Source organism: Carassius gibelio, chromosome B8, assembly GCF_023724105.1.
Source record: "Carassius gibelio isolate Cgi1373 ecotype wild population from Czech Republic chromosome B8, carGib1.2-hapl.c, whole genome shotgun sequence".
NCBI classification, from domain to species: domain Eukaryota; kingdom Metazoa; phylum Chordata; class Actinopteri; order Cypriniformes; family Cyprinidae; genus Carassius; species Carassius gibelio.
The window spans coordinates 7,450,012-7,473,835 of NC_068403.1; the positions used below are offsets into that span (position 1 = coordinate 7,450,012).

Genomic DNA, 23,824 nt, shown 5'->3' on the forward strand with positions numbered 1-23,824 from the left:
TTACAATTCCGTCATCATTTATTCACCATTATGACGTTCCAAACCCATGGTTTTCTTCCCTCCTTAGAGAACAAAAGCAGAAATATCACAAAGCATGACAACGAACATGACAACAACACAATAAAAGTGGTCTGTATATGCCATGTGCTTTATTCCAAAGCTGACATTATGATGTTATGTTTATGTTACTCTGAAGCTCTTTCACTTTTTAATATAGTGCTGCATGATTTTTAAATTGTGATTCTGATAAAAATTGTGATTGCAAATGAAAATTAAAAGCTCCACGTTTGCAGTTCTTGTTTGTAGGAATGCATAACTAGGCCATTTTACTGAGCTCAATATACTATAAAACAGTAACATTTCTTATTTTGTTTAATATTTTTATTTATTGTTATTAATAATAATAATAATAATAATCGATTATTATTATTATTAAATAAAATATTACAAAAGAAAATCACTGTAAAATAAATCTATTAAATGTATTATTATATATTAGAATATATTATATTATATTATAGTATAAGAAAAAATAATATCAATTTATGTTACCAGACAACTGTAAATTACAGTACTACTATTGGTTGCCATAATTTTTAAATTTCTTTTTAAATCTTTTGTTGACAAAATTAGGTTTAAAAGGGCTTCTCATAAAAGTTTGTAAAGATGGTTCCCATAATTAATTTATGCAGCATTTACTGCAAAACCTGCCACTCAGAGACAAAGAAAAATACTTGTGTGTAAAAAAAAGCTTCACTCTGAAACAAGCAGTTTTATTTTGATTAATAAAAGAAGACAATACTTTATTTTGTGAACCGCAGAAGAAACCACTCAATATAACTGTTAATTTTTCAAGATTCCAAACGTTTCCTTTATTAATCTCAGGCTGTGGTAGCTCAGTCAGCGACCTCTAACATTCCCCTCAGCACTGTTAATATTCTCCTCCTGTCTTTCCCGGCTCCATTAACTACAACTACAGACCACTGAACACGCGCAGAACCATAAAACCGCCCCCCTATTTCCCTTTTCACAATTTGTTGCCTTACAGGCTGGAATTATGACGCATCATATTGACCTAGATTTCCCAGTAACTATGCTAACAACCCACCAGGACAACGTAACTGCAAAACGTGTTAATTACGGAGGTGCTGGATGCCATTGTTACAGGTTTAGTTCAGTCACGGTTGCCTCGGAGCCTGCTCTCGCAAAGGGTCACACGGCATCCGTCACTTCGAAACGCAGCACTCGCCGTGACAGCTTGAACATGACCTCAAAAGGTACACACACTGATGATGTGCATTCATTAATGTGTATGTTACAAGAGAAAAGCGCAATTGCTTATTGAATTGTACTTAATATTTATCTTTGTTACTATGGCAACTCTAGAGGGTAAGATTAGCTTTTGTACCCAGCGACTGACTGCTTTCATAACTGGTGCAATTTCGCCTGCAGTTTCCCTCTATAGACTGCAAGTTGTTGACACAAATTACCTTGTCATTAAATGATGATGATTGCTAAGATGTTTTGAGGGACAACAACACAAAATTGCACATACACTCTACACGGTAGTGTGCATCTCAATAAGACCTTATAATAAACAAAGTGTCACAATTGAAAGCCTAACTCGCAAGGGTATAAGAAACGTTTTAAAATGCAAAAGAAAGCCATGACAAAGGAGACAAAAAACCTGTCTGAGGGTCTCAATTAGACTGAACTGCACTAAGCCCTGTGAAGAAATGCCAGTTTTGTTTGTGTCTACATGTGTGGCCATTTAAAAAAGCGAAGTGGTGTAGGTAGAATATAAAAACCACTGCAGTGGCCACGCAGAACTGCTGCTTGAAAGATTACTGCGTATTATAGCAAAGTCTTATCCGATAATTTGATTTGTCATTGATCCTTGAACTCCAGTGAATCTGCCAGACACAGTTACACACTTAGACCCGTTACACACAGCTCTTGTAACCGGCTGCAGGTTTGAGTTGTGCTTTATGCTTCTGTTCCGTAAACCTAAAATAACATTAATATTGAATAATTAACTCTAATAATGGCCATAAATTATAAAATGGTAACAAAAATTACTTCGTATGAAAAAGGCAATCAAATTTACATCCAAATAGGACTTAATTTACATAACTGTGTAGCTATCGAAGTATTCACCTACAGTTTGAAAGAAAAAAAATAGCAAAATTAGATTAAATATTAATTCGAGAAATAAGTCTAAATGGGACTTTTAGCTATGCAGTCCAATTAAAATCAATTAGTAATCAATTTGCACATAAATATTAAAGTATTCACTTATATAAAACACACACACACACACACACACAAATAAAATGACAATACTGGCAATTTTCTGTAATTTTACAGACATTTTCATTAACTTTAAAACGTTATGAAGAGCAAAATTCAAAATACATGTACAGTAAAACACCTGTAATTAATAAATACTGAATATCTCTTCTTATTAATACAGTATATTGTTCCCTATTTTTGGGGATTTATTTTTTAGTGTTTCCTTGATTTTTTGGGGGGGGGGATTTATAGCGAAATTAGAATCAGTAAGAGTACAGAAATTAATATTTATAGCTTATGTGCTTAGTTTGAATTCAGTAACCTGTTAATATGGGCAGCAAAGTTAACATGTGCAGCTTACATATATTGTATAAACCAGCTTTAGTGTAGCGATAACTCTATAACTAGATACTGCTCATTTACTCTCCGAATTTCGGTCAAAAAAGTAGAAAATCGACTAACTTGATTGACAATTTCCAGCTCAAACAGGTTTGTTTTTGGTTTGCCATACCTTGTGTGTAATATATCCCAGGCAATAATGAAGCATGAGTGATCTGTATAGTACAGACGTTTGGAAATTTCCAGAAGCTGAAGAGCTGTATCTGCAGGACGCTGACAGGCTGTGAGTGACTGTCCTCATCTAGACCACCGTACAATGCACAGAAACATCAGGTGACAGAAATGACAGCTGCGTTCATGCTGTTCCTCTCTCTGCTATCCTCCTGGATTTGAGTGTGAATTAGAAAGACATCTCATCCTCGAGTAAATCAATTTGCTCAGGTCATGGTCATTGCAAAAAGCCCCATTACTAGAGCTAAACAGCATTCTCTACTGTCAAAACGACAGTGCAAAGTTAAGCCATCTTTTAAAATGTAAATTGCAACCCATATATTCAGTTTTATTCACAATTGCACCATCACTCCCTTGCAAACTCTATTTTGTATAAAGCAGTGCAAGAAATAGCACAAATACCACTGAATGTTATCACATTATTCTACAATTCCTAATTTAATTCACTACTTTTGGTGGCTCAATCCATAAATTTGCTTTCACTGTTTCTATCTCACAATTTAGACAGTGAACAAATTGCAAGATGCTGGTTGAATGCCTCTGAAATACATATATGTTGCATAGGCATTGCATATAAAACTCATTGCTTTAGTTTGCTTTAATTTGCTTTAATCTGATGATTTAACTTCTTTGCCTTGTCAAGCCAAGGTTGGGGATTCGATTCCCCGGGAACACATGATAGGTAAAAATTGATAGCCTGAATGCACTGTAAGTCACTTTGGATAAAAGCGTCTGCTAAATGCATAAAATATTTACATTTAAAGTTTAAATGGCATAAAAATAAAAAAATCTATAATTTTGACCCATACAATGTTTTGGTCCAGGGTCACATATTTTAATATTTGTCCTGATTTACTGCCAGTGATGATTTAAAATGATTTCCTAGGATAATCAACAGCATGTCAGAGATACTGTCAATAGAGCTTAACTTGAATTGACTCCAGGACATTGCTTTAACAATACCTGAGCATTTCTATCTATACCGTGTTGAATTTAGATTCAGGAGTCATACAGCTGGAAGTTGTTTCATCAAGAAGGTTATTCTGTCCTTTGGCTCAAGCATTACTTCACATCATAACAATGGGATTCAGTGATTCCTCCGAATAAAGATCTGTGGGATAGAGAGGTCCCCGTCCTTGTCTGTGAAGATGCCAAACACTGCCCTGCTTACAAGAATTTCATTTCTATACATCATTCACAGGCCCGATCTATAATATACCATGTCCAGCACTCAAAATGAGAGCGAAATGAAGACAAGGGGGGAAATGTTGCCAAAAAAGAGTGCCACTGAACCGCTGGGTCAAAAAGAAAGCTTTCTGTAACACTGTATTGATGGTAATGCATTGTTATTAAGGCCTTCGGTGGAATAAAAAAAAAAACTTTAATATTTATTGATATAAATTAGAAAATAAAACACTAAACGAAAAATGTAGTTAAGGCACTATAAATGTACTGTTTCCGAAAATTAATTTTAAGATTTGCTAAAGCTGAAAATAGGTCACCAATACTGACCAATACAGTAAAGAAAAAGAAAACTCGCTGATCTCCTATTGAAACAATGTAATAAACTGTTATATGAAATTCAGTACTGGATTCAATAGCACTAAATAAGTAAGAAATTTCAAGAGTTAAGAGAAAGAAAATGGAAGCTCAATTGTGGACGTGAAAAAAATAGAGATGCAGCTGGTAAAACTAACATTTACAAAACATGCACAGTTCTTAAAAACTGCAAAATATGCAACAGGTTTTATGACCACATAAAAGCTACATGAAGCGCTAAGCATCAATTTCCATAGGATTACCATGATAAATAAGCCGCAAAGCTTGCTCAGTTTGCCATTAAATGCAGACCTTGAGAAATAAAAACGTTTCATGAAAAGATCCATCAATAGCCGCTGAAGTCCTTGGCCAATCATAGAAATGCTCTGAATGTACATGACAGTCATATTCATAGCTGATATTTGAGGTTGCCAGAGGGTCAAAAGCAGAAATATGGTGCAGGTTTTAGTGGGGTAGAGACTGCAGAAATGAATAATAAAATAATAATAATAAAAAAAAATAGGTGGTGGGGTTTGGATAGCCTGTCAGACAGATGGAGTACCATGGGGGAAGACAGGGTGAGATGGAGACAGAACCGGAGGGATAGACGGACTGAAGGAAGCGTGCCGCTCTGCCATTGGTGTCTCTTTGAGAGGAATACAGGTTTGAATTTAATGAGGCTAATCCATTATGGGCAGACCGCCACAGCCCTCACATCACACGTCTTCAAACCAAACCCAACCACCACGCCGTACCAGCTCACTGCACCCCTCCCCCATCTCCTGGGACACAACATACTGCGGGACAGTGTTTTCCAGTGTGCCTTTAATCAATATCAGTCAATAGTGACAAGTTGTGCATGAATTATTTAAGAGGTTGCTTTTTCATAAAGCAGTGCACAAGTTCCCTTACAAAGATGAGCGGCAGACAAGGGAGTGCTGTCACAATTCTCCAAACTAACATTTTAATATTATTCTATTTTTGCATTAAATGTTATACTTTTACGCAATTATAATAATAGTTTAATCTAATAATCTAATAATCTACAATTGACCCTCTAACATTAACACTCTATTCTATTTATATTCTGTCTACTTGTTTTCTTTTATTATATATAAAAACTTGACCTTCTCTTAACACTAATATTTCTATTCGATTTCTATACTTTCTATACTCTATCTACTTTTTACTTATTAAAAAGTGACCCCCCAACACTACACTAGCATTATATTTCTGTTCTCTTCTTTTTGTTTCATTAAAAAACTTGTCCCTGTAACACCAACAATCTCTATTCTATTTCAGTTCTATCTACTTGTTTTATTTTTATTTTTAAAAACTTGACCCTTTAACACTAGCATTCTCTATTCTTTTACTATTCAATCTACTTGTTCTATTTTTAAGAGAAAAAACTGACCCTCCATTGCTAACACTAGCATTCTATATTCTATTTCTATGCGATCTACTTGTTTTCTTTTTTCTTTTTGCACTACCATTTTCCATATTATTTCTATTCTATCTACTTGTTTTTTTTATTAAAACACTTGACCTTCTAACCTTAACACTGTTCTGTCTATTCTACTTGTTTTCTTTCTATTAAAAAAAACTTGTCACCTTAACACTAGAATCCTATTTTCCATTTCTATTCAGTCTAGTTGCTTTCTTTTTATTAAAAAATCTTGTATGTAACATTATCATTTTCTATTCTATTTTTATTTATTATATATAAAAAATATATTTTTCATAATCTGTCATTATTTCTTTTCCAGTAAATATTTCTGAGAATATATATATATATATATATATATATATATATATATATATATGTATATATATATATATATAAAATATTTCTCAGAAATATTTACTGGAAAAGAAATAATGACAGCCAGACCCTATTGGATAACATGACTGATCATTTAGTTTTCTGTGACTCAATACATGGTTCAGACACATCTTTAAGACATCTATTCAAAGTCTGTCTTGAGTGTTTTTTCATCATCAGTCCACTGCTATAATTTTTCTGATGGATGTCAGATGTCTGCTTTCTACAGATGTTTTTGTGACACTTCTGATCTCAAATAATTTTAAAGATTTTTATCAGATGTCTGTACACAAATATGGTGCTTGATGCTTTCCAAGCAATCCTCTTTAATATATCTCGGTATGCATGTACGCTTAACAGGATATTTTAAATTTCACACATCGATGGCATCCACGAGACGATCTGCAGTGAAATTCACAGGTCACTAAATAAACAAAATAACATAACCGCTTCTGATTACGCCATTTGTCTAGGGAAGAAAGACAAAGGCCCGTCCGCCCCACACACACATACACAAACACAGAAAGAAATGAAGACATGCACACTACAACACTGGCACGCCCTGGGCAAGCATGTCTTTTGGTATTAGCTGAGTGCAATAAGGCCATGCATTCTCTCTATTACACGGCTCCCAGGCTTGTAATTAAGTGGGACATAGCAAAACAGCCGGAAGCATGAAGGGAGGCTGACCTGGAAACCACGCTGTGTCAAAGGGATGATGCAAGAGACTCTTAAAAAACACACACAAAAAAACACAAGGACATGATGTTTCAGTAATGGTTTCAAGCAGCGTGTCTTTAGATTAAAAACAATGGATTATGCAGCAATAACTCTCATAAATGTACAGAAGTGTGAGCCAGAGGTGAAGAAGATGGCCTTTGCCGAATAAAAACACGCTTTGAATAGCCCTATCCATCACCCTGCTGAGACGACGCCACCTCCTTTATTTCTCATTCAATTACATGAGGATGAAGAGATCTCACTGCCGTTATTGGTCGGATAATGGTTGTTGGGAAAAAGAGGTAAAATCAATAGTTGAAGCCCAATGTCCTTTTCAAAGGCTGCAATGTAAAGAGATCTCCTAAGGCTGAATGTCACGTTAAAGTCTTTGTTTTGTCTTTTAGTTTGATATCTCCACTTGGACTTGCAGTGAAAATACCATACATTATATGATTTATAGTTACATATTGCATTAAAATGGTTATGTCCCAATTTGATTAATATATTTTCATAGTTGAATGTACATTGAGTAATGATCTGTTAAACAATGCCATTCAAAATTTTAGAGCAAGATTTTTCTCAAGGGTCTAATGATTGCCAAGGCTGCATGTATTTGATCAATAATACAGTAAATATAAAAATAATGTGAAATAATTTAAAATAACTCTCTTGTATCTGAATAAATTTAAAATGTTTGTTTTCCCCCCCTGATGTCTAAGTTGCAGACATTTCTCCAGTCTTTAGTGTTGCATGGTCCTTCAGATTTTTACTTAATTCCTTATCATTATCAATATTGAAAACATAATTTTTTCAGAATTATTTTAAGAATAGAAAGTAAAAAAAAAACAGCTTTAAAAAAATCGTAATGTATTTTTTTTTTTTTTTTGCTGAATACAAGTAAAAAAAAAACTCACTGTAATTTCTTTTGTGTGTCATATACAGTACATTATTTATATAAATTCACCTGGTGACACTAGTGGTGCATACATTACATACTTGACCTTATCTTAAGTAACTTGTTATATATACTTATAAACCAAAATAATTAACTACATTTTTGCCCTTCCACTATAAAAGCAAATCAACTTCCCTTTCATATCACTTCATGTTCATACGTTAATTCTATCAATAAAAATCCTTTGCAGTGGTAAGTTAGAAGCTTTAAAAGCTTGTTCTTCACCCAAAACGACACCCGATATCTAAATGGAAGCTTTTATAGAGTTAAAAGGTAAAGAGGGAAAATAACAGAGTCCATAAAGCATGAAATCACAGATTCCACATACACTGATGCTGGCCATTAGTGCAGAACAGATCAACACTGTCCTCTACAAGCAGAACGAGACTAAAAATAATGCCCTTTTACCAACCTGAGGCTTAATCTGAGAAAACAGATCATTAAGCAGTCAAACACTATCAACAATATCAAAAAACTCCAAGAAACCCCTTAAGGCCTACTCCTCTCCATTATTAGTGACATCAAACTGTAGTCCTTCCCCAAACTCACACTATTGGTTGACACCTTAAATAAATCAATGACATATTTGATGTTCATAATCAACATATGGAATGCACTTATTACCCAAAATATTCTATCATGGAAAAAGTATGCAAATTTAAGAGTTCTACAAAAACAAAATCAAAGTCAACATGAAACGGAATTATCAGACTGATTGTACTTTTTTAACTGAGACTCAAAAAGATTGTCCAAAAGGAAAGAAAAAGAGAAAAAACTGTTTACTAAAAAAGAATTAAGACTTAAAAGATTTCTTCGGAAGAATGTGACTGATTTGTGCACAAAAAGCCTAGCAAAGCAAACTAAAACTGAAAGCAAAATAAAAATAAATCCAATTTCATTAATTATTAGACTGAGATGGTAGAAGATACTGCAGAGGTGACAAACCCTGTCTGAACTATGCAATACTGACTCAGCCTTTGCAACCGTCAGGTCCAGGCAGGCTGAACAGGCACGTCTGGAGGAAATGACCCTAAACTTACTGTGACTGGCAGAACCCAGTCAGGTACAGAGGCTGCCACAGCATCCGTAAAGCAGTTTGTTTGTGTCACATCCAGCTCACACACCTTGGTACCATGAAGCTGATGCTCTGCCTCCCAGGATAATATGCTGCTCTAATGAGGCAGAACATCTCTGGACAAGCAATGCCATTTCTGCCTGCTAATACCACAGAAACACAGAAGCACAAGGCTGACGGTGAGCTGTGGAGAAATCTTTGGTGTGGTTGCTATGATATCTGCAGTCCTGTAGAGTGACTCAACAAATTCCCATGTAATAGACGGTGCTCTTGAGATTCTCTTTAGGGTGAATGAGAATACTTCCCCACACAAATGGAGAATAAAAGGAAGCCGAGGCGCATTTTCGATAAATATAGATATAGTTGACTCAGAACTGAACATTCTGTAAAATGAACATCATAGAATTTCAAACCTGTAAGAGATTCTTTCTTCTGCAAAAGTCATTTTTTTTTTTTTTTGCAGAATAGTCCATCCTTTTCAATACAATAAAAGTAAATGGAACCATAAAATGCACCATAAAAGAACCGCAAAAGTGTCTAATGACTAATGGCACCACATTTGATTTCAGTGCAACAACGAAGAGGAAAATGATCAGCCAAGAGCGGCTTAAATTTCACAGAGCTATCGCATGGCTTCAGAAGATTTGTAATCTAGCTGCATGAGTCATATGGACTTTTTAATAACACTTTTATGGTACTTTTCTGTCAGTTTTTGGCACTTGAAAAGCCCAGACCCCATTTGCTTTTTATTACATGGAAAAGAGCAGCCAGGATGTTCACTATAAGGGTTTGGAATGAGATGAGGACGAGTAGGATAAATAATAAATGAAATGTTCGCGTTTTGACAGATCTGTTGAAAGGTACAGCAGGGTGATGACAAGAAATAATGGTTTGACTAACAGAAGCCGAATTCAAACTCGGATAACTAACCGTCAGGTCAGAGACGAACAGAGGTTGCTCTTTTATAGCTCAAATCTCAGTTGTGCTTAATTTAACTACCAAATTTCTCTGCTAAAGCCTCCTAACGGATAAATAAAATAAAAAAATATAACATTTTTGACATACAATAAGAGTATAAAGCAATACTTGTGAATAGAATGCCTTGAGAATTTGAGAAATATTTGAGTCTTAAGCAATCCTCCATTTGTGGTTAATTTAACCTATTTTCGCAAGTTGCAGTTGCAGTTGCAATACTATGTAAACTCTCTGTTCGCGTCTGTGTGCATTCCTACAAGCTCGTATACAAGCAGCGCACACTGACCTGAGGCTTGGACACAAACTGCTGCGTGTAGGTCACTGTACTCAAGTCACATCAAAACAACATATGGACCCAGCATCCCGGAGTCACATATTTCTTCTCTTGACAACCTGAACGACACGCAGCGAGCCGAATATTTCACAAGCATCTCTCACAATTTAGACTGAGGCTAGACCATTTATCCTGCGAGTAATCCAATTCATTCCTCACTCTGTGATCACTATTCATTGGGGAGAAAGATGACTCAGACATTTTAGCAGTGCAATAAGTGACTCTAAACAATCCTAATAGAGACGAATAGAGAAGCTAAAGGTTTGGAGGATTACGTGATGAATGTTGTGAGAGATACAGAAAGCTGCAAATAGAGGCATTAAACTGTGTAAAAATGACAACGGGAGATCTGTTAATCAACTTAATGGCACAAAAACTACATTTTTTATGCACTTTACAATCACACAGTGATGTACTGTAAATGGCACATCATGAAGGACGTGATGACAGCTGTCAGTATAATGGTTGATTCAGGTGTTGGGAGAATAAAAAATAATAAGGCAACAAACAGGAAGAGACTCTAAACTGCAATGCAAACCTAAATGGTTCCAGCTTACCTGTCATTCTCCGCGCTCTTGAAGCCCGGTAAGATGTTCCTGAAGCTGCTGTGGCGGTCGAGCTTCGGCTGGCTTTTGGTGCGTTTGATGGAACCCTTCAGTCTGCGGCTCAGGAAGCCCTGGACAGGAAATCAGAGGAAAGGACTGGATTACACTCAAAGATTCATTAACCACTGGAGCAGATGCATGTGAAAACCGGCGCTCTGCTTTTCCCCTTCTATTTGTTCTTTCCTCTCATCCGTAGCATCTGGTTGCGGCGTGCATAGCTGCGCGATTGGTGCGGCACACACATCTGCTCGCAGCGCTGGGCTGAGGAGCTTCACTGATGTGATACTCCCCTCAAAGCCGCTGTTACCATGGAAACTGTTGGCTGGCATGGAAAAGTGGGGGGAAAATACTGGTGCACTGCAAGTTCATAGCGAGAGAGCTGAGCTGGTGCTTTTCAGACACTCTACAGATTAGGACAAGATTAAAAGTACTTGAAGTCTGTCTGAGTGGAATATTTGAAACACTGAGAAGGGAAAAACGCATGCATTTCTCAGGCATGTAGATGCAATTAGTGGGTGGGGAATGTGAATCGAAGCCTCATGCATGAAGTGAATGAATGGCTGATTGACCTTAATTAGCCACTTAGTGCCTGTTGTTGCACAACAACCGGTTAAGGGGCTAACAGAAACAAACAAAGTCACATAGAATGGCATAAATTCTGCTGAAAGGACTAGTATAGTTAGTATAGTATAGCTACTGAGGGTATACATGACACCTTCCAAATTTTGAGGAATATATATATATATATATATATATATATATATATATATATATATATATATATATATATATATATATATATTACCACCTATTTACCTAAATTCGCTAAAAAATCCTCCACCTTCCCCAGCTCCATCTGCATAGATCTGCTACGGGGTGATTCATGTATGCAATATATGGTGGTTATTTCATATACGTTATATGTGCAGCAGCAGTATTTCTTACATGCTCACAGCAGCATGTTGTGGATGTATTGGCAGTAAGAAGTCTCGGGACTTACTCTGACGCAGAAGCAGATCTATTCCGCTAAAACCAAACCCATTAACATTGTCATGTACACTGCCATGTTATACCCTCAGAGAGTTGTCATGATATAACTAGCGTCCACATCAGCATATTATATTGTTTGTTTTTTTCTAAATGCAGGCATGTCTGGCTATTTAAATTCGCCAGTTCATTAGAGCAGGATTGATATATATTTATTGTTCTTCAGCTAGATAAAATCATTCTAAAATCAAAGTGGTTCCAACTATATCATATATTTCTCTGTTCCTTTATCGTTATAGTTGTGGTGTGGACTCTGCTTTCCTTTATTATTGAGAACGATTTTTAAAACTATATCTTTATCATTATCTTTATAGTTAATGTCCTTGGTGTGAACAGGTCTTTGGTCAGCTAATGGTTTACTGATGCCGATCATCTAAAATTGGCCAAGTATTGGCCAGTAAAGATGTGCTGTATATGGAAGGTGAAGATGATAAAAGAAATTGGGTCAGCTTTAAGGCATCTTATCAAAACAACTTCAAAGAATATTTTCCCCCTGGGGCGTAATCTAAATTTTTTAGCGCTTTGTTATTTTCGGGCCATCTTTCAGATGAAATTTGCCAAACTTCCAAATGGAATTATTCATCGAGCCTGTCAGAGTGAAGGGAAAGCGTTGTTTGATGATGCTGTTGTTTGGAGGAGTTGTAGAACTGGAGGCTGCAGGCGCAGTCTGGATCAATGACAACGCAGTCTGAAGAACTCAACTCCAGCTTTATCTTTCAAATTTAAACAATAGCCAAGATGCATTTAAGGCCAATGCATCACATGCATTTCTATTCAAAGTATTTAGTTCACATATGATTCTGCAATTCTAAAGATAGAAGTAAATCTGAATTATTGTATTCTACAGAATTGTTTCATGCCCTCCAAAAGCCAGATGTTAATTTAGTAAGTGCTTAGCATATTAGAATGATTTCGGTAGGATTGTGTGGCACTGCAGTGTGGAGTAATGGTAGAATAACACCCTATTCTTGACCAAACATATGCGGATATGTCGGCATCATGTCTCAGTAATAAGCTCTGTCAGCTGTCAGAAGGCTGAAGGTCTGCAGATTCCTTCACGTCTATTGTGTGCTTGTACAGAATTCCTGTAATGCTTAGCTGCTGAGCCTGCATTCCCAACCTCCTCTCATCTCCCCCACTTCTCGTGTAATCTTTATGCTTTGCCTCTCTCTGCCCTCTTGTGTCCATGCCTCTGAGTTTGTGTCTGACAGCTTTAATTGTGCTGACAATCCCAGACATGGCATGACACATTTGGAGGCTGAAAAATGTAGATTTGAAGGCCCTGTATGGATTTGTATAACCTGGTCCTTTCTTTGTATGACAGCAGAAGGCTAAGCCCTGTCCTGACCCACACATGGCACTGTTCGGCTGTTAGTCACACCAGAGCTATTCTGGGGCTCTGTTCCAAAAACCTAGTGAGATGTCTACAAAGACAGCATTCTTAGGCATTATAGGCACACACAACATGAAGATTGTTCTGAAAGGATAAGCAGCAAAGTACATACAATTCTTAAAATAAATGTACAAAAGTAAATCAATTATTTAAACAAAGTAAAATAAAATAAATATGATTTAAGAGATTTTTAAGGGAATATTTATTTAAAGTTAAAAAAATAAAATAATTTTTTTTATGTTAAAGATGTTTAGTGGGTAATTTAATGGGTTAAGCCACTATTCATCGCTCTTTGAAATGATGTCTTGACAAGTAACAGTCCTGTTATAACCAGTGGACCTGAGATATGCTTCTTGCCTTTATTGTGCCAATGCACCAAGGTTACAAGATAAACATTCCTGGAAGACATCTAATTTAAGATGAAATATTGGCCCCTTCTGCCAAGACTTCCAGAAGACTTCTTATGCCAAATGCACACTACAACACTAAAGATCCCCATCCTAATCCCCATGCCAAATTCTTGTTTAAAGAATAAAACTAATAAAATGTAGTAAGGTTTATGCTCAATAATGCCATAATGCCAGTGGGTTAAGCAAATGATTCAAATGACACTCTCTGAAAACATGTCTTAACATATGATGTGTGCTGTGTATGCTGGAATTACTGATGATGGAGCAGGAAGTTTGTCCCTTCACTGCAAAAAAATAAAAAAATAACAATAAAAATCTTAATGATTCCCTTTTGACTCGTTTTCCAGTTAAAACACCTACAAATCTTTAAAACTAGACAAAATGTGCATAAGATATTCTGTCTTCTTTTCATATGTTGATTTTTGAATATAAGTGCATTATATTTGTTTCAAAGAAATGTGGCATTCTTTTTCTTCCATGCAAATAAAAAATAACTGAAAATCTGTCAGTGAAAATAATAATGTGTTATATATTTGAGATGGGATATTTAGGCTTGTTTCAGAGAATGTAAAGTATCTTTAATAAAAGTGTATTTCGTTCACCCCCCCCCCCCCACTAGTTTCAAGAATAAAATAATTAAAATTAAGTGAACAATCTGCCATGCAATAAAAATAATGCATTGCTTTAACAGTGCTTGTATTTTAATGCCTTGTATTTTCAGGGCTTTTATTATTTTTTTCTTCCATATACTTGTTTATACCTGTTAAAAATAGATTCATATTAAAATGCATTCCCTGACAACAAGTCTAAATATTTTATTCAGTGTTGGTTCTTAAATAAATGTATCTTGTTTAAAAAAATATATAGTTTTAATAAAATATATTTTCACTGCAGTGTTTGCCTGCTCTGACATGGCACCTAAAGGCAACACTAGCCAGTGCTAAAATGAGCAAAAAAGTTGTTTCCCCATTATAAAAAACAAAAATTATTTGGGTTCAGTCTTCAATGAAGACACTTAGCATAACAGCCGTTATCAAACATGAGAAACACGCTCTCAGATAACAACTAAACAAGACTCCCGACTGCAGCGAGCCTCTGCTAAGAGCCTGAATGTGTCTGAGCATCTGCTGAAACAATACATCTAATGTCATTATCTGTTGTTCGCAGCCAGACAGTCTAGTCTGAGCTGTAACGCAGAGGACTCCATGGTCTGCTCTGCACATGAACCGTGGCCTGTGGGGAAATCCGTAACCCTGGGCTCCAAACGATCGTGTCTGCATACATCACCAGAGCAAGGTATTGGATTTCTCCCAGGGTTCTCAAAGTGGTCCACACAGCATGGGGGCGCACTATTGCCCTTCCTCCTTCTGTCCCGACAAGTCAGGGCTCCCGTTCAATTAGCGTGGATCCAGTTCGGCGTACTCACACGAAAGGCTCTGTATCGCCGGAGACAGCGGGACTCTCTTGTGGCCCCGCAGGAGCCAAATGCACCACTCATCGGCATGCACGAAGGGCGTTCACGTTGGAGCATGCTTACAAACACTGTGCTCATTCTGTCTTACGTCAGTTAACAGATCCTGTCATTAGTTTAGCTCTGTAATTAAGCAAAATGGGTGAGCTGAAAGCAGTGGAATAACTGTTTATCTTACATTTCTGGTAGGGGGTAAACAAAAACGACAGACTGATGCCAATATTTGAATGCAACATGCATCTCTGAAAAATAAATACATTGACCTTAGAGGGAATTGCTGCAGCGCAAGAATATTAGTGTTTCTTCAACTTTGGGAATTTTTATGTCCGAGAACTTTTTAAATAAACCAACAGATTAAGATAACATTAAAGATCACAAACTACTGTATAATGGAAACTTTTTACCACACATTCTTCATTTACTTTTGATACTTTTCTGTTGACTTTTATGTATACTACAGTTCAAAAGGCACGGTAAGATTATTAAATGCTTTGAAAGATGTCTCATGAACGGTCATTTTATTAAATATTATTACAGATTTAAAGAACTAGCCTATTTTCTATTGTCATTTATTTAAAAATGTTATTTATTCATCATTCTAGTATACAAGTCTTTATTGTCACTGTTGATTAATTGAATGCATACTTGCTGAATAAACTTAATAATTTCTTATAAAAAAAAATCATTCTAACCTCAAACTTTTGAATGCCAGTGTTTATATTTAATTTTATACATATACGTCCTATATATATATATATATATATATATATATATATATATATATATATATATATATATATATACACACACACACACACAAAATGTATACATCCAGATCGCAACATATAATAATTTCTGTTAATAGTGTTCACCGTCTGTTTGATTACACGACATCAACTGCTTGACTTTTACTGTACATTTCTGCAATATGGACATCAACTTGAGATAGTCATCACTGATATGCTATTACTAAATAAAATGTAGAAACTTTAATTTTCTGTAAAGCTGATTTGCAACGATTTACATCGTGGTAAGTACAACTTATTGAACTGAATCATATAAACATGAAAGTTAGAAAAAAAATACCTATACATGAATCATCCATTCACTACTTATTACTACATTTCTATTTTTACTATGTTGTTTTCTATTATAATTAATATAGCTATTTTCATTGCTATGCAGATAAATAAAAGATTTTACTAAATTATGGCACAGACTATTATGAGTTACAATGAAGCAAACGTTTGGTAAAAAAGTAATTGGAATCCAAACTAGCTGGTTCAATCAATCATGATGGTACCTCTCCATGATAACCTGGTTGTATGCCAGCGGTGCAGTATTACAGGATGGATACGTTCTTACATGACACCTCATCAACTCTACACCCATTTCACTATGAGAGGCACGAGGGGATAGTATTGCCCTTCTCAGGAGGCATGGGTGCTGGTGCTGCCAGCTGTGCCTGTGGATTTTCCACATCACAGCTAAGTGCAGGAAGATTCCCGAACCCATCTGTCATTTACAGCACGCTTCAACAAGGACTGATTGCATCTCCTCCAAGGACTTTTCCCCATTAAATGGTCATTGAGGTCTATAAAGCGATTGCTTAACTCTATCAGGACGCCTAATCCTTCTCTCCTCTCAGGCTGACCCGAGGACTCAGAGCCAGCTGTGGCAGTGTCACTCACTTTTCTACGAGGCGAGTCATTAGGACCGGTGCTTCTCGCCCTAGGCAGGAAGTGCACAGCGTAGCGGTGATGACACGCCGTCTCTCCTCAGGGTGCGTGATGACACCTGCTTCATCCCTCTAGCAACAACTGCTGGGATTAACCTCGTGACAGAGTTCAGTGAACTGTGGTCTGCAGTTAGTCGACAAGTGCAATCCGGTGCCCTTTGCTCCACTAATCTCGACAAACAGAATCCGTCATAAAAGTCAGTAAATCTGTATGTGCCACGCTACAACTGTTATCCACAGTAAACACCTTCTATGTTGTAAAAGGCATTGCGGTCTAGTCTAGTGGATAAATAACTTGTGTGTAGTAGGTTCAAAACCATGAAGTTAATCCGTGAAGTGTGTAGTACATCTTAACTGTTCTGTAAGTAATTGTTGTGCACTACTTTTCAATATTTGTAGCTTTTAAAAAACAGAATAACATGAAGAAACAGAACAAACTGAGACAGACTCAATCCAGAAGAATTGTGGCAATGTCTCAAAAACAGCCAGATTCATATGAATTCGCAATCAGATTCCAAAAATTAATTACTTGTAATTAGAGTAAATTAGTTTTTAGGTTTAAGAAGTGTTTCCAACAACTACTGATGAACACTTGAACATTTTTATTTTAATAATCAATCAGTAGGTTATTTAAAGCTGCAGTAGGTAACTTTTTTACATATTTGTTAAACCTGTCATCATGTCCTGACAGTAGAATATGAGACAGATAATCTGTGAAAAAATCAAGCTCCTCTGGCTCCTCCCAGTGCTCCTATTGCCATTTGCAGAAAGTCATCAGCTCCCAGTAAGAAATCAACCAATCAGAGCTGCGGTCCGTAACTTTGTTTGTGTTCAAAATGTAGAAAAATGTATATAATAAGTGAGTACACCATAAATCCATTTTCCAAACCGTGTTTTTAGCTTGAATCACTAGGGTGCACCTATAATAAGTGTTTATATTCGGACTATTTTAGATTGCTTCGGGGATACCGCGCCGGAGTAACAGAGAGAAGTAGTTCCGGCTACGATGTTCTTCCGCAAGACGCAAGCAGTTCTGTTTATTAACCGCTAGAGCGTCAAAAGTTCCCACCGCAGCTTTAACTGTGTATTATTATGTATTATTGAAAGTATTTTGTCTTTCAAGCTCATTATTTACATGTAATGCAGACATGACCAAACTTTTTGACATCTGAACCCCTTTCACCTAATGCATTTACTTTTAAGGGATGGGCAACCACATATTTTCGAAGGCTTGATTGTGTTTATGTGGGGCACTGTAACACGTGTTCATGCTTTGTTTGGTAAAAAATATATATATATATAATAATTATTATTTATTTTCCTAATGGAGGTCTGTTGACTTCCTGGTTCTATGAAACCCCTCCATCAGAAATACGCAATGGGCTCAGATTGGTTAGCTGGCCCAGTGTGTTGTGACTGTGTGCTACCGGGGGCAGGGTTTATGTACATTATAGGGTTCATAATATATCACAAACCAAGGAAGAAGCTCATTGTGTCCCTACCAGCTTTTTGTCGAAGGCCTTAAAATGCAAATTCTGTCAAAGAAAATACCTCCCTTTGAACTTTGCAGATGTTGTTTATGCTCAGACAGGAAAATTACACATTAACTAAAGTTAAAACAATTAAATAATAATCAAGGACCCTTTAAGTAGACCCTGAGATTTTTAAACAAATATTTTTGCATGTTCACAGTTCTCTGACTTTGGTTGATGGTCATATAGCATGCACGTAAACAAAATATTGCATTTTTACTAGTTAAATGTGATTGTTATTTATAAAACAGTAATTAGAAATATTTTGTAAAATAAACAAATTAAACTGAAATTATAAAATAACTAAACAAAATAACAAACATTTTAATTAAAACAAGCTACAAAATTAAAACAGTATTAAAATAAAAGTACACTGATTTTGAAAATAAGTTAATTTTCTTTGTCTTTTTTTCACATGCTAAAGAAGAAATTAACACCTGTAATGTTTTTATAAGAAACTTAAAACAAACTTCACTTATTCGTTTCAGAAATTGGCACAAATATCAACATCTGGTCAAAATAAAGCAGTGAAATTATTTAAAATTCACTCCGTATTGACATTATGTGAAGAAACTAATTAAACATTTAATAAAATATTATGCATTTAATATTTTATCTGATATAGTAAGGCATTTATGAAGATTACAGCACAACATAAATTATAATATAAAGTCAAACTGAATCACACAGAGATGCTTAAAACCTCTTACGGTTGTAAATGTACTATTTTTATCTGTGCTGCTGTCATAAATGCGTACCGTGACTTTAAAAGGTGTTGACGTGTCTGCATCCATAGCGACCACCGTTTTGTCCACTGTACTGCCAGGCATACTGCGCCGCCGGCCCACCCTGTCAGTGAGAGACTCTGAGAACAGACAGACAGAAAGAGAGAGAGAGAGAGGAATCAGAGAGTGAGGACTGGATTCATGTGTATGTAGTCTGCCAAGAGCAGTTCTACGATCAGATTTCCCCTAGGATAAACAACACCACAAAATGAACACAATCACACATCAATAACAGCACTGGAAAACTGAAAAAAATAAAGAAAGGTGTTCAGCATCATCACATCTTCATGCGTGCAAAGATTTCAACAAGTTGTTTCGGATGGTTGCCTGTGGGTTGCTGTGCCATTGCTATGTGGTTGTTATGATCTTTTGAGTGGTATTAAGCATGTTGCAATGTAGCTGCTTTGGCAGGTTTCTTATTTGCTCAAGTCGAAAGGTCCACCCATAATTCTCTACAATATGCTGCTTCTGTAGTCACATGTGTCGGTCATGCACGGCCTGCATCAGCCTGTCAGTCTGTGCTTGGCATTCACCACACGCCTGCATCTATCTCTGTGTCTGCACGATTGATTGAGGGAAGGAGGGAACAAGTGTTTGTGCGGGGAAAAAAAATAGAGAGCTAACGCAGCCAACCTGAAAGACAAGATCTATGAAATTCATCCTTCTGTCTGTCTCTTTGCACAGTCTGAATCCCGTCAAACTCAAAATAAAGTGGAGGAAGGGCTTCTGTGCCTCGCTGGTTTTGTACTAGGAAAGATGCGTCACTAACAAGATCTGGAAGCTTTTTTCGTGTGTGCTCTTTCTGACAGCACATTTCTTGTGCCAGAATTGGTTGTTCTAATAAAAAAGCTTTCTGTTCTACAGTATAAAAAATATCCTGTTATATTTAAGGTATTAAAAAAAAAACTGTCGGCTGTGGTTGCCCAAAAAAATGATTGTAAAAATGGGACAGTGTTTCCGGTGTTACAAGATGCCTGTATATTTTTACATTTATAACATTTATATATTAAATTAAGTAATAGACTGTTAATATAACTACATACTCAAAACTACAAAATCAGCTTTTTGACAAAAAAGTATCAACAACCATTATAATAATACAGGTTATACAACAGAAAGCAACATGATGTAATTTTGTTTGTTTTCTTTTTATTTACTCAAAGAAAAAAAAAACTCAACCCTCTAACACTTGCACTCACTGTTCTATTTCTATTCTATATACTTGTTTCTTTTATTATATATATTAAAAACTTGACCCTCTAACACTAGCACTCTGTTTTATTTTATCTATTTTTTATTTTATTTTTTATAAAAAAGCTGACCCTCCAACACACACACACACACACACACACAGTAAAGCAACTTTCAGTTAACCAATTCACAATTCAACAATAGTGTACAGAGAGCATCGAAATCACTGACATCTGGATACAAACCAATGATTAAAATGATGTGCTAATAAAGGATTTGCATTGCTGCCTCAGTCATCATTTAGTGCTGGCTGAGCAAAACTAGACATGATCTGACAACATGGAGGAAGAGTGATTAACAGCCCTGCGTAGGTATCGACATATGAACATTCCGTCTGTGTGTGTGTGTGTTAGTAAATTCACTGTTTTCTCACTAGAGAGATGAACAGATTGGAATGCATGGGAGAGAAATCTCAACGCCGTCTCTTGGTTATGTTAATATCACAACATTCTGATCCATATGTTAAGCATGGAAGCAAGATCACATGATCTTTGACTTAGATGCAGTGTTTGAAAACAGTGAGGATCCACTGGGTTTTTCAGTAACATTTAAAAGTCTGTAAGTAGGCCAAAACATTATATACAGTACATAATTCATAAAAGGGAAATACTTAATGTTTTTTTTAAAATATGACTATGTGTACTTCTTTTCATAATCATCAGTATCTCTCCATCAGCTGTGTTGAAAGCACTGTTTGCTCTGAATGATGACTACAATGCTATTATCAACCCGCAGACTGGTTCAAATATTCTTTCATCATTAAGCTGCTTGATCATGATTGATAAAATGCAACATGAAAGGAAAAAAAAACACTAAACAACAATTAAGAGATGGCTCCAACATTCCTCCACCCAGAGCCAAGTGTTTATGAAGAGTGGAGACAGTAAAATGCTTTAATATTGAGAGGACAACACAAGGGGCTCAAAGAAAAGCCTCCTCTGGAACGGACCTGTTAGCAGGGGGTCTGAACTCCTGACCGCTCTGCTCATATTTGTCCAGAGCAGACATGCTGACAAGAATACAGAAGTTGTGATTATGAGTTGCTGTGGAAATATACTTTCCATTTTTCAGGGTGGACAAAAGTAAATAAATACCACATCAGGGGGCCGATCACCGCCACTTTATGACCCAAAACATTTAAACCAAAACTAAACTGATTTCCCATACTAAACTAAAGCTTATACAAATGTACATTATATACAATGTACTTTTTGATTGTAAAGCACTTTGGATGTACAGCAGTACACAATAAAGCAATATATAAATGCATCATTCATTAATTCATTCATAAAATAAAATGTAACTTACTTATAAATTAATATATTTAAAAACAGGTAAGAACCATCAAACAATGTTCTATATATATAAATCAGTTCAACCCAAGATGTTGGGAAGACTTGTGGGCTATTTGCCAAAGAATTACAGCAGAAATGCTTGGCGCTAGCGCCATATTAATCTGCTCTGAACAAGATGCATGGCTCAGCTGTGTAAGAGACGCCTGCACCGGGGTGCCACCGTCCTCCATCTGATCTCACGGAGGACTCTGTCATTGCAGGAAATTACATAGAAGTGCTATGGTCTCATTTAGCATTCAAGCAGGGCTATAACTCACAGGCCTGTCTCATTTGCTCTTAATCTAAATGCACACCTTTCTTCAGATCTGGCTCGACTTGTCGCAGCTAGAGATGATGAGTCTTTGCAGGCCTTTCGGTTCGGTTAGACGAAGGCCTGGGACGCAATGTTTTTTTGACTCCTTTGGCAGCGATGCCCTTTTAAGGTTTAAAAGCAAAGACAATAACATAAAAAGCTAAACAACTTGTTTATGGTGTCATGGTGACATACAGTGACTTGCAGGTTATTTTATACGTGATTATGAATGACAATGAACAAAATTGTATAAAGGGAAAGAATAAACTGACTTTTCTTGAGTCTATTTAGCAATTCCTAACTTTGTGACGCAGTAAGTATCTGGTGGAATAATACAGTTAGTAAATAAATAGATTTTTACAAGTAATTTTCTGTCAGATGGCCCGTCTGCATATCCATTGATTTTCAGTATGGATTGAAGCAGAGAGAAATATTGTGGAGAAGTACACAGAACTCATTCATTTGTAAGATACAGACCAAATCCTTTAACTATAAGAAGATTTCTAATACACACACACACACACACACACACACACACACACACACGTTTGTTTCTGTGAATTGTGGGGACTTTCCATAGACTTCTATTACTATTTTACAGTGACCAAACAATATTTTCTAGTTTTTTAAAATATGAAAATTCAGCTTTGCATTACAGGAATAAATTACATTTTAAAATGTATTCAAACAGAAAACGGTTATTTTAATCAGAATATTACTGTTTTACTACATTTTTAATCAAATGCAGTCTCTGTAAGATTTCCACAAAAGTAAAAAAAAAAAAAAAAAAAAAAAAAGCAAACCTACGTGCCCATTCCCTGGGTTTAATAATATCCATGCTCCTCTCAGCCTATCAGTCAAACAGCTAAAATGCTGTGCAGGCCTTCCATCTAACATCACTCCCCTGAAACCAGACCACCACGGTGAAAGGAAATGGAAAACAGGCAGAGACAAACAGAACAGAAATAGAATGATAACTAAGCACTGTTTGTTGTTCTGTGAAGAGCAATTATTTAATCAGAACAAGCTGTTCCAGTGTTTCCAATTAAAGGTGATGTAAGTGTGAGAATTGTATATAATGACAGATTGTCATTTTTGGGTGAACTCTTGTGTAAGGCATGCACAGTAACACCAAGAATTGATGGCAAATGCTGCTTTGGGTTCACTAAAGCATCAATCCCTAAGCAAGTCAGCTCTCTTCCTTCTATGAAACAGTCACAGAGCTAAACCCTCGACTACACCTGTCTCTCAAGCCCCTCGATGTGTCAAGAAACAGAACTTCTTTGGGTTTTAATGCAGAAGTGCTGCTAAAGGCCTGACAGATCATGCAGCACACATTCGCCAAATCTGAGAAAATCTCAGTAAGATTTGATCAATCTCAATCTCATCAACTGCCACCACAAGAGTTTGAGCAAAGTTTGAACAGTGCAATGTTTCCAAGTAATGGATATGAAACAAGAATGCATCTTGAAGTTTTTTCTACACACTTGAAGTTTAGAAAAAGACTTCAAGTTGTTGAAAGTCATGAAAAGAAGGAAATGGGAGAAACTAAATGATAGGGCTGCAAAAACTAAGGTTGCAATTGTATGTTATGAGTGGTTGCCAGGTTTGTGCCAAATTCAGAAATGTAGAATTGGCATCCATTTAATTAACGAGTGTGTAT

The 23,824-nt window shown here is 36.1% G+C and overlaps 1 protein-coding gene across 6 annotated transcripts in view; it reads right to left on the reverse strand.

Moving 5' to 3' along the window:
• The window catches only part of dab2ipa (DAB2 interacting protein a), an 89,419-nt gene that overhangs the window by 40,895 nt on the left and 24,700 nt on the right, over window positions 1-23,824 (reverse strand). For all 6 annotated transcript variants that reach the window (XM_052564240.1, XM_052564241.1, XM_052564244.1 and 3 more), the window contains 2 exons: window positions 19,237-19,343; window positions 10,840-10,958 (listed from right to left, as the gene is read on the reverse strand). In XM_052564240.1, the coding sequence (XP_052420200.1) occupies window positions 10,840-10,958; window positions 19,237-19,343 (226 nt within the window). The remainder of the gene's footprint in view (window positions 1-10,839; window positions 10,959-19,236; window positions 19,344-23,824) is intronic.